At 40.7% G+C, this 15,122-nt stretch overlaps 1 protein-coding gene across 2 annotated transcripts; it reads left to right on the top strand.

Moving 5' to 3' along the window:
* Window positions 1-706: 706 nt before the first annotated feature.
* Window positions 707-14,968, top strand: LOC121954943 (E3 ubiquitin-protein ligase TRIM8-like). 2 transcript variants are annotated; one of them, XM_042502697.1, is made up of 7 exons: window positions 707-986; window positions 1,716-2,304; window positions 10,572-10,667; window positions 11,873-12,106; window positions 12,292-12,323; window positions 13,332-13,447; window positions 13,718-14,968. In XM_042502697.1, the coding sequence occupies exons 1-7, from the start codon at window positions 973-975 to the stop codon at window positions 14,374-14,376; spliced, it is 1,740 nt and encodes a 579-aa protein (XP_042358631.1). In that variant the 5' UTR covers window positions 707-972; the 3' UTR covers window positions 14,377-14,968. The 2 variants fall into 2 exon arrangements, with proteins under 2 accessions (XP_042358631.1, XP_042358632.1); XM_042502698.1 differs by having other exon boundaries at window positions 707-990.
* The last annotated feature ends 154 nt before the right edge of the window (window positions 14,969-15,122 follow it).

Genomic DNA, 15,122 nt, shown 5'->3' with positions numbered 1-15,122 from the left:
TGAGCAAATATGTTTTATTTCTCACAAAAACACGGAGAGAAGGTATCGAGCAACATAACAAGACTTGAGTCTCAAAGACTCAAAAATGAGCAAGATATTAGTAAAAAAAAAAAAAAGTTCAAAGAAAACTACCTGAAAATAAAGAAAAAGGGGGGCAAAAAATCAATAACAAATGACCCCAAAAAAGTTCAAAATGTTTTAAATTTTTAAAAAAAAATTTTGTAAGATCATTTTAACTATATAATTATAATAACTACAAATCTAATTTTCTGGACATTTTTCCTATTGTTTTTTTCCCCACATTTTTTAAATGTTTATTTTTAATGATTATTTTTTTCGGGTCTCATGTATATCTTGTAATACTAATACTAATAATACTACTAATGTTTTCATCAGAAATTTTAAGAAATTGGCTCAGCTTTTAAAAAATCAAACAAATAATAGCCCGGGATATTAATTGAAGTTTTACGGTACTATATTTTTCTCGCGAGTGTTTCAAAGTCGCCTCGTGCACAAACCCTCTCGTGAGCCCCTGGGAGCCTCTTCCTCTGTCTGGCCACGACTCAGCGGTAGAAACCAAACGAGGCCAGGTCACACAAATGTCTCCTGGTCATTTTTACAGTCTCTCCGGTAGAGTTTGCTGTGGCCGTTTCCTCCGCCGCCTCCTCTCGACTCCTCCCCGTCTGTGTATCAACTCTGTGACGGGTCACGTTATCGGAGGGGGGCAGTCAGTGTGGAGGCACTGAGCTCCTGCCGACGAGTCACAGTCTGCCTGCACTTACCATTAAATATTAGTCAGAGAGTTGACGGGAAAGCGAAAGCAGCCGACTAACAACTGGGAATCTTTTAAAATCCCGGTGCTGAGCTGTACGTCGGTCACACGGCTGCTTTCTAACCGGAGGAGCTGGATCTCATCGCGGGCTGGATGCGAAGCTCTACGGCGTTATAGGTGCACCGGAGTCTGCCGACGACATGGAAAATAAATAGTTGGTAACGTTGCTTTTTCTTCTATAAAAATACATCCAGTACGTTTCTTTAGACTGCTATAATGTTTTATTGGCAGTTGTCAATAGTGTCTTCGCGTAAAAATACAATGTCAGAGTAGCCCAGTGTCACATTTTACTAGTCCCATTTCCAGTGTCAGTCTGTAGCAAGTTGTCACTCGCTTTCAAACGCCACAGCTTGCACCGTCCTGTCGTGAATTCCCAAATTCACAAACCAAATGTTGAATTGTCATTAACTGTTTTGTCGCAAATGTTCGGGATGTGTTACTGAACTTTCACTGTGGTTGCACTTCATTGGCCACTTGACTTAATCAGTATCTTTCAACTCAGTCGTCCCCTTTTAATGCTCCATTGTTTCACCATTATGTTTTAATCTTCATTAACCTCGAAACAATTTATCACACATCTCTCTGTGTCATTTTTGACGAGATGTAAGTCAAGTGGAAATATGTAGGCTCAACTTTCATAAAGGTATTTCTTTTAGAAATCTTAAGACTCGTCTTTTTTCCATTGCTTTCCTCTGAAATGTGTTTTTAACTGATGGCTGTATTATCTTGTCTAAGCCTGTCACAAACGTTTTATGTTCTTTTATGTTCAGCATGAATTGTGCTATGTAATTTTTTTTTATAATTGTTATATATTTTATTAATATAAAAAGAATTCTGTCATCCATATTTAGAAATTAATTCTCAGTTTTTCACTCAACATCAGTTTGGATCCAGCTGACGCCATGGACGAAAGTTGGAAGAACTGCTTCGAAGAGGAGCTTCTGTGTCCCATTTGCCTGAATGTTTTTGACGAACCCATCCAGCTGCCATGCAAGCACAACTTCTGCAAAGGTTGCATCTCTGAGGCTTGGGCCAAAGACAACGCTGCGGTCCGCTGTCCTGAATGCAACCACGACTATGAGCAGAAGCCCACACTGGAGAAGAACTTTAAGCTCGCCAACATAGTGAAGCGGTTTAACGCGTTGAACACTGAGAAAGTCCCCGCTGTGCTGCACTGTGTCCTCTGCAGACGAGGCCCCCCGCTGCCTGTGCGGAAGGTCTGTCTGCGCTGTAAGGAGCCCTGCTGCCAAACTCATATCCAGACGCACCTACAGCAGCCGTGTGCAGCCCCGGGACACCTGTTAGTTGACGCTGAGGAGCTGAGCGCTTGGACCTGTCCCAGTCATGAGGAGTACAGGCTGCTCCACTGTGAGGAGGAGCAGGTGGCTCTGTGTCCGTTCTGCTGCATCTCTCACTGCACTAACCAAAGACACACAGTCTGCGATGTGGATACGCAACGCATACAAATGCAGGTACATAAATTGCACCCTCACACACTCTCTTACTCACACATTTACTTGAAACTGTCAGCTGACAGGCAGATGACTGTCTAAAGATTTGATAGATGTACTCTCTTCCATGGATTCCTCAAAGCAAACATTTCTTTCAGTCTATAAAGGCCTTCTCTCTTTGCTGCCCCTTTAATCTAATCTGATGTGAAAGGACAGGACAGGTGAAAGCCACCCCTCAGGGGTAGATGATAGCACACATGCACACACATGCAGGCATACGTCCCACACAGCTTTTAACCTTGATCAAACCACCCATTCCACACTGCCACGCCTTTGCATTAGCCGCCCTGTGCCCTCGGGTAAGTGCTGTGATGCAATCTGCATCCACCGGAAACAGTGACCCCTCTGCAGTGGGGGTGGATCCACATGTGGTTTGTTTATGTTCGCTACCCTGATCAGTTTCAGGATTTGTTCAGGCGGAAATGCACACTTAAAAATTTAGAGGCCGATGAATGACTTGTAGTGATTTGTGAAAATGTGCAGAAAGTTTTGGACTTGGTATTTCAACCATTTCCAGTAGCTGGGAGTTTTCAGGCAGACAAAGAGAGGAGTAAAAGAGGAAAACGGATTCTATAATATGAGTGTTAATCTAAGGCCTAGTCCACATGTATATGGATATTATTGGAAATGGGTTTCTTCTCCTTTGTTCTAATCAAATCATCAAGCAGTGATACAACTGGGGATGTTCTGATACAAATTATTCTTCCCAATACTGATTCTGATACCTGAACTTCCAATACTGAGTACTGCTCCGATATGTGTAACCCCCCCCCCAAAAAAAACCAGCTTTGTACTACTAACCCTGTATGAATGTAAAATTGCTATTTTATGGCATGGCTCAAGTTAAACCTTTTTTATATTATTTACACAAACAATACATACACACAAACATACACACAGTAGACATATCTACATTAATCTACATACATGTTGGGTATAGATCGCTGACATAAGATTTTGACCTACCAACTTTTTCTTTACCTTTAATAATAAACATCTCAAGTTAAACCTTTTGCAAAGTATTAACAAATACATACAGAGAACAAATATCAGAAGTTTTATTTTATCCAGTGTAAAAAATTGACAATTGCTAACATTTTGCCAATGGCAGTGTTCCAATATTTACCAGAAATCAATTCATCACAATTCTGTAACAGGAGTTGCCAGTGGCCGCACAGGCCAACCTCCTGTGAAGGTTACTTGTTTTAGAGCAGCAAAGAGGAATTGATTTTGGGGAAAGATGACATTTTATCTGGGCGTGAAACTACTTTAAAGATTTCTAATGAATTACATGGTATTGGATTAGTCCTTCGACTTGTGTACCTGCTGATAACAGATCCAGCTTTGGAGGCAGTACTGCAGGCAATTCTGATGATCGTATCAGAACATCTCTAGATAAAACCCTCACCCTAAAGCCATGTTGGCCGATCACACATAGAAGATGATGTTGGCTATTAAGAAGCCTGAAAAAAGCTATTACCAGAATGCTACCTGATTACAGTGATGCTACGTGACCTCTGTAGCACATTCTCCTCTGAAACACTTCTGTTTCACAATATAGTGGACGAGAAAATGTCAAAAGTCCTGTTAGCGAGGTTAGAACCAGCAGTATAGGTCATGTCTGCCACTGAATGAAATGTCACCTCATTTGTGACACCTCACAAAGGAGAAAACAGCGCACACTGGCGTCCCAAGCCAAAAACTCAATTTTCCCAGTCTAAGGAAGTTTCTGAAAATCTTCACTCTGGAATGAGCTTTAGTAAAGAAGCATATTCAGTGACCTAAAATACATTTTGCGTGTGGACGAAAGGCCAAAATGCATTGCATAAACTATGTTTTTAAAAAATCCCTTGTAAGTGTTGTCTAGGCCTGACAACAGGCGAATAGTGACCTGCCCTGGCACGGTTGACCTCAGGATGCATGGAAGAATGTGTCTCACATAAGGCAACGGCGTCCTGGTTGGTTGTGTCCACTTTTGCATTTTCCTCAGTTCTATACATTATTTCATTTCGCTCTCTCTCACAATTCCAATGTAAGTGGCAAGGTGTAAAAAAAACAACCACCCACACTGCCACATTTCTTCCCTGATTCTCCCTATCGCTGAAGGGGTGGATGTGAGAATCAGATTAGTTTTAGCATCTGCCGTGTTGCGGTCTTGTTGATACGTTTGGTGATCGTATTATTCCAGTTGGGAAGGTCACAGACGCATTTCTTTCCAGTGTGTGGATCACAAAGTTCTAAATCGGCTGAGGCCTTTGGTGCAAACTGTTGCTCTGGTTCAGAGCTATTATTGGGACAAAAGATGTCTGTTCAGCCCTTTCCACAGCTGCTCTCTCTCTCTACACACACACACATGCACACACCCAACCATCTTTCTGTTCTTTCACAACTGTATGTTCGCAGGGTAAATGGAGTTATCCAGGAGTCAGAGTTCCTGGCTCCTCTCAAATTAACACTGTCCATGCTGGGGCCTTCAGACACAGAGTGCACTCTAATACTGATAAATGTGGCAGTGGCCAAAAGTTCTTGAATGCTGGTCCATTTCTTCGAGTAATTTGAGGCCGGAGTGGCTTCTCTTCATTTCTTACTAAGAGGTCGTTCTCCTTGACAGAGCTGTGGTCTATTTTGGTAAAAGGATTTTAAATTCCCCTGGCAGCACTCTTGTTGCTTTTGGGATAAACAAAAAGGAAAAAGCCAATGTAGCTGTGTTCATATCTTGGGTTATCTTTGGCTCTCAAAGGAGACTTTTACAGTAACCTTTTACAGGCTTGCTGGTAATTTCAAGACAAGGAAGGAAGGGTAATATGAGGGTAATGTCGTCCCTGGGACAGGCGGAGGAGAAGCCCTCCCACACAGCCTCACCTTGGTTTTCTCATGCACCTCAGCAGGAAACCATAGCTCATGGAAGCTCTGCCGTTTGCAATTTCTTGTATCTGGGCTGGAGTGAGTCAGTTCCCCAGAATGCTGAGGGCAGTCCATTGACATCAGACGTGGGGAATCGTTGTCAGTTGATTGTGAAAGAGACTCTCTGTTCATTGAGCCTGAGGCTCCTCATTTAAACATGAGCTTCCTGGCAACCCGCGGGTGTCTGGATGCCTAAATAGGACAGTGGGGAAAGTGATCATTGGCGGATTTAATCTTGATAAAGGTAGGCTTTCACGCTGCTACAGAGAGATCAGCAACCAGACAGTTCCCTCCTGTCCCCTTACGCTATTTCAAGCACACAAGACAAAAAGGGAATTGGAGGAAACATGGTAAAATGAGGAAGACACAGTTGTTGAGCAGAAGCATCCAGGCAGAGAAAAGCTGTTGCCATTATGTGACGCCAAGTCACATAAAGCAGTTCATGCACCGTTTACGACAGCAATAACCCAACAAAGTGTTCTTTCCTGTTTTTCTCAATACAGCACTCACACAGAAGGTATGAGATACTGCTGAGCTTTTATGCACCGTGTCAAGACAGTCATTATTAATGCAGGTGTGCTGTCTGAAAAGTATTGTGCATACAGGACATGAAAAACTGGATGAAACAAGAAACACGGCAAAGTAAATAGGTGCCACGTGAGTGTGCAGGGCAGAGTCAGCCGTTATGGGTTGTTTGAGGAGGACTGTTCAGCTGAAAGGGCCTGCATGAGTGAGATGTAGTGTGGAGATGTAGTGCAGGTTTGGGATGTGTTATGAGTGTGTGATGCATGATTTAGGACCATTCTGTTGATTTTTAACATGAAACTGCCAGTCTCACGAGAGCATGGTGCCCATGTCGGCACTCTTTAGGTGCACAAAAGTGATTGAATGTAACATTAGCTGGTAGCTACTTAGCAAAACCATAGGATTTCTACAATTGTGTCTCTTTATAGCCTGGCGAACACGATGCATGCATGTATATGACAACATTTGGCGTCAATCATCATTTACATCTTTCTGTAGTCTTGAATTGCTACATTTTTACAGAAGATGAATTCCACCAACTTACCACCTCACCCCTGTGCTTGTGGTATACATGTGTATGATTGACGTATTAAAAACAGGTCACGCTTTGGTGAAATGGCGGGCGATTCATCAAACAGAACTTGCTCAGCCAGTGGTGTTTCCGTCACACATCCGCAATCCCCATGTGCATGCTGATAGAACTAACATCTGATACAAACATAACAAGAAATCACTCATCATAACATTGCTCTACCGTGCAGTCAGTGGTTAAAAACAGGGTTTATATTAGGTCTGCAACTAATGATTATTTTTATTGTCAATTAATCTGTTTATCATTATCTCGTTTAATAAGTTTTAAAAAGTAATGAAACATCCCCCGTGTAGTTTTTAGGAGGTTACGGAGATGTCGTCAAATTATTTGTTTGCATTTTTTTAAATGGAGAACAGTCCAAAAATCCAAAGCTGTTCAGTTTGTTATCATGTATAACAAAGAAAATCATCAAATTCTCACATTTAAGAAACAAGAAACCAACAAATGTTTGCTTTATTTGTTAAAAGAATTTGTAAAAAAAAAAAAAAAAAATTGATTATCAATAGAGCTTGGTATCATTAAAAATTTAGGATACCAGTTCTAATACCACTACCCTTAAAATGATACTGATACCAATAGAAACTTAATTTGATACCTTTTTTTTTACTTTACTCAATACCCATCATGAAAACGGAAATATTCAGGTGCATTACAGGACACCACCACTCATTAGATGGCATCTTGACATGCTGAACTGCCAACTGTCAAATACACTGTGTTGACTTCACTACAATTGAAACTGACTTCACATGAAACTGAAGAACTCTTGCCATTATTGGCTGCATGCAAAATCATAGAAATAGTCATTTTTTTTACTAGATCTGCATACTAAAATGTCCAGTTGCAGGTTTCCCTGGAGGCTTTTTGATACAATTTGGTACTGGGTTATTTCGGTACCTTAAAGGTATCAAGTCCAGATACCCAGTCCTAATTATCAAAATAGTTGTCATTTATTTTCTAATCAACTAATTGCTGCAGAACTAAGAAGAGTAATTTCAAAGGTGCATGATGCTTAGCTTGCTTTAGTGTGAGTATTTGTCTGAGCTCACATTCTGCCCATCAGTAACAAAGAGCAAGTGCAGATGCCAATTTCATTCCTCCAAAGTATAAAATGAACAACATACAGTTAGCTTAAGGCTATTTAAAGACAGCCATTTTGTTTCAACACCTGTATGATTTATCATTTTATGATGTTGGGCTTGCTTTAACACTCCAGGTCAGTCCCCATCTCTTGTGGTCACTCTGTATCGGCCTCAGTTTCACAAACCATAAAATAAAATACCTTTTAGATTTCTCTAGCAAAACCCCCTTTATCGCTGACCGTTGACACTGCAACACGGATGCAGCAATGAATGCATGATCACATTATTGGAAATGCAATGTTATCTTGTGAGCACTTAAAGCTGCACTGATCGATATTTTTGTATGAACAATAGATTAAATGACTGTGTAAGAGAATTATCACCCAACTCTGTTCTTCTCTTCAGCTTTTAGTGTCTTTCAGTTAATTGTTTTGGTTTAACGGTCTTATGACAACTTTACTGATTTGGTTCACCTTCACCGCTTTCATCAGCAACATTTCCAGTGGCAGCCAGCAGCTTTGATAACCTCACTGTACCTGCCCAGCACCAAATAGCAGACCGTCAAAGTTAGTGACTAGAGATCATTGAAGTTAGTTAACACAGTAAGAGGCTGTGTCTGAAATCATTCCCTTATTTACTTATTCACTGCTTCCTGTATAATAGATATTCAATAGTATTGCTGCCTTTAAATGGAATCTGTGAGCTCAAGTTTATGACATGAAGTCGTGAACACGAAAAACTCATATGTGTTCATATGGACTCTTGTCATGAACACAGTAACCACAACCCCATTTTACTGCAATATTAACTCACGATGCATTACATTGTAAGATTATTTTTGGTTTATTCGACAGGTAAGATTTAGTGTGAAAAGGGGAGCGATAGGGGGTGACATGCAGTAAAGGACAGAGGTTAGAGTCGAACCTGCGGAAGCTGCGGCAAGGATATAGCCTTTGTTCACGGGACGCCCACTCTACTCTTGTGAGATTTTTAGCAGAGAGTAGTACACATACCGTTAATAATACTTTTTTATTTCCGTTGTGGATTTTTTTAGGAGACTATATAGTGGATAAATTCACACACTCAGAAGTTGGACTCTCAGCCAGAGACTAACAGCAAACACTGAGGAGCAGTGACCTGCTAAGAAGCCAGACTGGAGTTGGTGTAAAAGGAAAATGATCACTGGACCTACATGTGTTGGATGGACAGAGGCATGACTTTAAATGAATGTGAATGTTAATCCTATTTGGCTGGAAAATGGATGTATTGACTTGATATGGCACCACAGCTTAGCCGTGCATCTAATTTTGCCTTGTGGCCTCTCCCTGTATTGCGCAAAAAAATATCCCTCTGGCCCAAAAAGTATTTTCCCCATTGACTATCATAAAAGAGACATCTGGAAAACTGTTGACAGGACACCTCGGTAAAGAGTCATGACTCCTGTTATTATGGATTTTTGATCCATGGAGGTTTTATATTTGTGAAACTCCTCAACTTAAAGATGTGATTTGAAAATCTGTCATTACAGTGTAAAGTTGATGAGTCAAGCAGGATCACCTGGTTAGGGCCAGTGGGAGAAACACCGCTGTGTCCTAGAAGTAAACCCAAAAGCTAGTTACTCTCCTGGTAAAGGCAGCAGCCAAGCAATCTACACTGGACTCAATAGGTGCCATCTTGGGGTCTGGTACCCAGTTCTAATTATACATATATGGGCTGCATGTACACCAACAAATGTAAGGTGATAATATGTGAATGTTGTTTTTATAGGCTTTTCCGCTGTCCCAAAATGGCCCAAATGAAGAATTTATGCTGCTTTGAAAATTTGTTTCAAGTTTCCCTTGTTAGTGCATCCTTTGTCAAAAGTCTAAAGTCTGTGTCATAAATTAAACCCATATGGAGGAGGAAGAAATATTTCTGATGAAAATTTGTAACCTTGTCTTCACTAAAATAGACAGTTTTAAGGGCTGTGCAAACAAGCAAAAGTGGGATTAGTATGATGTATTAGTTGGTGTTTAATGTCTTTTTTGCAGTTTGGTTTTAGAAACAAGAGGGACCATTGGAAGTGTTCACTGCGGTATAGTATAGTGGCCAGCCAGTTGTTGTACATAAGAATCCATGAGTGCTGTAAGCAGCTGAACAGGCCTGTTGCTGTGATACCACAATGTAGCTACCCTGAAACCCACTCACTAGAGACCGCAGGAATGTCCTCATTCTCCCTATCTCTCTTTTTTGATTCAAACTTTCCCTCTGTTGGTTTCACCCTCTTTTTGTATGTCTTTCTCACTTTCTTTCTGTCGGTTCTTGGCATGTGCAAGCAGAGCCCAATAGCACTTTTCCTCCCGTTCCCTTTCTCCCATGCACACTCATGCGGAGGGAGAGAGCAGACCCCAGCATTATGCACACAGACATGACAATCTGTCACTGACACAGAGGCCAATGCAAACAATGGGAGCAATGCATGTGGCAAAATGAGAAAGCAGAGAGGGGTAGTGAGACACCCCCGCTTTTTGCTCCCTCCTGCTCCCTCACATACACATTAGCTTTCACATATAAATACATACACAAGGCTTTGTTGCCATGACAGCAGGTTTTCTCTTATTTGGGCATGGTGCCTTTCCCATGCAGAAACAGTTCATTAAAAAGCGTACCTGCCCTCCCCTGCTCCTAGTTAGCTGTCAGCCTGTGACTGTAGATTGATTTCCATCTCCTGCAGTAAATGGAGAAGGATTATGTTTACCGGCTCTTTTACCGGCCTTTGGCTCTTTTTGCAGTCTGATTCAGCCCACAGAGGAAGTAGGCTGGTCCCAACAATTGACTTCACTTGGTGTAGCACAGTCCCCGCCTAACATAGGAGCAATCAGAGATGGATTTGGGCAATTGTGTTTGCCTTTGCTGGTGCTTTCCTCATCGATAAATGCATGTGGCTGCTGCTGGCAGCTGTTGTTTCCTCCGTCTAATCAGGATTGTGGAGGACATTGTCTTAGTGACTCATGAACAGCAGCTAGGTTTGCTGAGGTCACAGCAGAGGTCTGAGTTTTATACAAGAGTTTGTATATATATTGTATCTCTGTATCCTGTTGTGGTTCATCTGTCTAATCCATCTCTTGTATGCCATCTCTCCACAGGCCATGCTAATGAGGCAGCAAGACAGACTGGATGGTCGTGTTCAGAACATTGATGAGCAGCTCACCAAGCTGGAGTCAGACAAGACACTGATGAAGGTACAGTTCATGTACTTACCAAGACACAGTTCTGCCAGTCCTTGTCCCCTGGTTCTTTGTCATTGTGTGGGTTTTATGCTATAATTCTGTCCACACACTGCCCTAATGAAATGACTCTGCACCTTTGTTCACTGTTGCAAAATGAAAAGAAAATGAAATGTATCTCTAGCTTTGCATGGCTGGCGCATTAGGGTGGGAAATGCATTTTGCAAATGACTTCCCCACTTCAAAAAGCACTGAATCCACAAAACAGAAAGAAAAAAACATACTTTAACCTACAGTAACTGAGCACTAAAATTCATTACTGTGTATTGAAGCATATTTTTATTCCCAGGTCTTTCTGCTAAATGGTGATTGTATCAACTTTGTAGTACAAATGCTTGTGCTAAGAAATGTAGACATAATTGTTGCAAAGTTGTTTTGTAAGGGTGGGAAGCCCCATATTACAACATTATCACGACACCTAAGTCATGATACAATATTATTTCGATTTTAAATGTGTTGGAATATGCTGAGCCCTAGGGAGTTCTTTAAAATTATGTTATATTTTTTCAAAAATAAAAAAAGATAAAATAAAATCAGTCTGAAAATACACATTAACATGAATCCAATAGATTATTTGTAAAGACATTTTGGCCGATTCATTTATAAAAAAAGAAAGTCAATTAACAGTACACAACATAAATGATAAAATAGCCTTTTTCCATGAATCCTTGTGCAATCATGTAAGCTAGAAAATGCTAAAACACTGTGCAAGACATATCAATATCAAGGAGGTGAACAACTTAGCTAACAGCTTTATAATATACATTATGTAACTGGAGGAGGGGGTCCCCACTCTGTCTCTGTTTCAGCTAAGGGGTCATTGACATATAATAGAAAAGTCAATGCCTGGCATCTGTGTATAGATACAAAGTTGCCATGCTTTGGCTTGTTAAAATTGTCTCTATCACAATTTACTTGTGGAGACAGATTAAAGAAAGAATGGTGAAACTTGATGAAACCAAAAGTCAAACCTTGATCAGTTTTTCTCAGACATGACAAAAGCTCCTCCTTAGCTACATTATACAACTATTTTGGCAGGCTGAATCAATCATACCTCCCATTGCTTATAAATTCAATTTGCCATGTAAAAAGATTGGACACCTGAGTTAAGTGTGTGTGTTTCTTAATCAACCTGTCCCCAACCTGTCCTTTCTGCAAAGGATGCAGTGTCTGAACTGAAGGAGCGTGCCAGAGCCCAGTATCAGAGGATGCACGCGCTGCTAGAAGTGAACCAGGCTGAAACCATGCAGATGCTGGAGAGCACTTACACCATGTTTGTGAGGAAAAACTCCCAGCAGGTTTTGCAGCTCAACGAGAAGCGCCAGGAAGCAGAAAAACTCCTGAGCTCAGTACAAACGTTCTTCAAAAGAGCAGACGGCATTAACTTCATGAAGGTACAAATGCACTCATGTCTGTGCAGCACACACACACACACACATTACTGGAAGTGTTTTACAGTGTTTGCATCCATTTAATCAAAGTTAACAATGCTTGCATGGACACAATGCAGAGAGAGAGACCACAACACAACCACTGTCCATGGCAGTCTGAATGACTTATGCATCTTTTTGTCTTTCAGAACACAAAACCTTACCAGCTGCTAATGGACAGGTAAGCTTTTATTCATCTCTTGTATTTCACAGTACTGGTACATGATTGTATTTACTGTTAATCATAAGTTAGATAGTCAGTGTGAGAAGGTACACAGAAGAGCAAGGCAACTTTGTGTATGCAGTATCTGAGTAATTAGAAACTCATTTACAAAAGCAGGGAGTCAGCAAGTAGTAATGCATTGTTGGGTATTATTAAACAGTTACATATTGTAGACATTTAATATTCCTGCTCTCTTTTCTTTCTCAGAATTTGTTCATTTCTTTGAACTAAACCAGTGCTGCTTACACGCACACGTTCTTGGTGCACTGAACCTTATCCTGCTGTCATTGACGATAGAGCATTGGATAATCAAATAGTCTCTTTCCTGTCACGTTTTTCATATACCAGTGCAACTCTGATTGACCCTAGCAGATACATTGGAAAAAAGGCATTTTAGTTTTTATCTCATTGTTTGCATAATCCTACTCAACATTTGTATGCATAATAAAAGAGAGAAGTATATTAAAGTGTTCCTTAAAAGGTAGGACTTCAAAATATATATCTTTTTTAAATTGTCTTCATGATGTCAATTTATGAACACAATAAATACACAATCAGTAGAAAATCACTCTTTTTTCTTTTGGTACCTTTCCGTGTTTAGTTCAGTGCTCAGTTTGTTCAATAAAAGAATGTTAGACATAATTTCCATCCATTTTTTAAAATTCAACAAGCAATTTGTTGTATTTTTAGTAAAAAGCTGGAGAAAGGCAGAACTGGGTACGCTTCAGTATCTTTCTATTTATCGCAAGTAATACCATTATCAGAATATTCAACAATGTTATCACATATCCCATATTTTGTTCATATCGTGCAGCTCTAATTAAAGGTATATATCATTTGACAAGTATGTTTCCAGTCTTCCACTCTAATAAAACACACTTAAGTGCAGAATTAATCTCAACCAACAGTTGCATATGGATAATTGAATCTGGTCCAAAGTATTCAGTGTGCATGTCTCTTTTTTAGGTCAAACTCACACCTTAGTAGTTCTATTCCTCCACTCCGAGTCGGCCAGCTCAACTCTCATCAGATGCTGTCCGAACTTTCAACGAGAGAAAAGAACATGCGAAAAATACTGGAAGGTAAGAAAAAAGTGCAACAAATAAAAATAATAAGGTAAAAGTGTATGTTAAGATATTTAACATACACTCTGTATTTCTTGTATTTATTATGTTTTTTTATGGTACTTTTTTTTTTTTTAATTATGCTTTCATTGTGTTTTTATTGTTTGGTTGAATCAGGATTAATGAAGTATCTATCTATCTATATATCTAAACATCCATTTCTGGGATATATTACGGTGAGAATTAACTATAATCTCTTTCCGCCCCACCACTACCTGCCACTTTCAGAACCGTTCAATGAGGCGCCCATCCTCGAGCTTGTCCAGTCTCACAGCAGCTCTGCTGGCTCTCACATGGGGACTGGTTCAGGACTACAGAAAAGGAAGTATAGCATGGCTTTCCTGGAGAGTAACACAGCAAACTCTACCTCCCAGGATCCTCCACCGCTGATCTACAACAGCAAAAAACCCTTCCTGGCTGATCAGAGCCATCGTGCTTCATCCATGTATTCCTCTGATGGCCTCTCCCAGAATCCTCACGGCGGCCCCGGCCACAGCCGACTCCTTGACTCTGCGGCCCATCACATGGTGGGTCTCGGCTCCAGCTCAAGCCACCACTCAGGGACCATATTCGCCCCCTCGCATTTCCCCAGTGGAGGTGCGTCGCAACAAGCCATGTACGAAGGGAGGAAAGTACTGATGTGCACTCTGAATAACTGCTGCTGCTCCAGGGCCCCTGCTGCCCGTGCCCGGCCCCCGTTCCCAGCATCGGACTCCTTCCCCTCCATGACCTCTCAGGAGTTTCCCCCACATGCCACGCTACCTGCAAGTCAGCCACTGCAGCATTTTCCCATGAGGGGACTGATGGAAGCCTCACAGACGGCCAGGCACCCTGACTTCTACGGGCTGTACGGCCAGTCTTCAACCAAGCATTATGGGACCAAGTAATGAACCAGAATCAGCATTTTTTTCCTGTTTCTATCAAATCAGAATCATCATTAAAATTTCCATGTTTTTGTTTAATTTAGTTTCAGAGATACATCATCAGTTTGTATCTCCAACACGCCTTCATTATAATGTTATTTTGACATTTTAGGAAACCATCCCATATTACCATTGGTAGCCCTGTTTACTTCCTGAATCACAATGACAGTAGTAATGCTCTAATTTCAAAATACGTTTTGATTTATTTTTCGTTTCAATTCGACTGGAAGTGCTAATGTGAATAATGTAGTCTTAAAATCCGTTCAAGCAGTGAACTAAAGAAACAACATATCCTTCAACACGAGTCCAGACAAGGGACTCCAGAGACTTCAGTGCCTAAAAAGACTGTTAACACGCTCTTATTGTACTTGCAAGTTCCTAGCTCTCGATTATTTCCTGTTTGCGGCTGAAAGCATGCAGGGAGCCTCTCCATGCACTCCAAAGTCCACGTGGCTTTAGAAACACACTGGACTACAAATGCTTGTCAGGTTTTTCAAGAATTTTTTTATACAAGATTATGAATAAACCAAAATCAGTGGGAAATATTAAACAAGCATATGAATTTACCCCTTGTTGTATTTTAAGCATTGGTTTACACATTTGAATGTAATCTTGTGGGCTTTTTTAGTGTAAACTTTCAACAGAGTGACACAGAGGTCTGTTTGTACTGAGAAGAACATTGTGTGATTTGTTTAGGTTAAGAGGTTTTA

This window comes from Plectropomus leopardus, chromosome 15, assembly GCF_008729295.1.
Source record: "Plectropomus leopardus isolate mb chromosome 15, YSFRI_Pleo_2.0, whole genome shotgun sequence".
In the NCBI taxonomy this organism is placed as follows: Eukaryota; Metazoa; Chordata; class Actinopteri; order Perciformes; family Serranidae; genus Plectropomus; species Plectropomus leopardus.
This window is presented reverse-complemented; position numbering and strand designations above follow the sequence as displayed.

Bases quoted from the DNA above. Each gene is read 5' to 3' on its own strand.
- LOC121954943 (XM_042502697.1), top strand. The intron at 10,668-11,872 runs GTACAGTTCATG...CTTTCTGCAAAG, and splicing joins CAGACAAGACACTGATGAAG to GATGCAGTGTCTGAACTGAA. The intron at 13,448-13,717 runs GTAAGAAAAAAG...TGCCACTTTCAG, and splicing joins CATGCGAAAAATACTGGAAG to AACCGTTCAATGAGGCGCCC.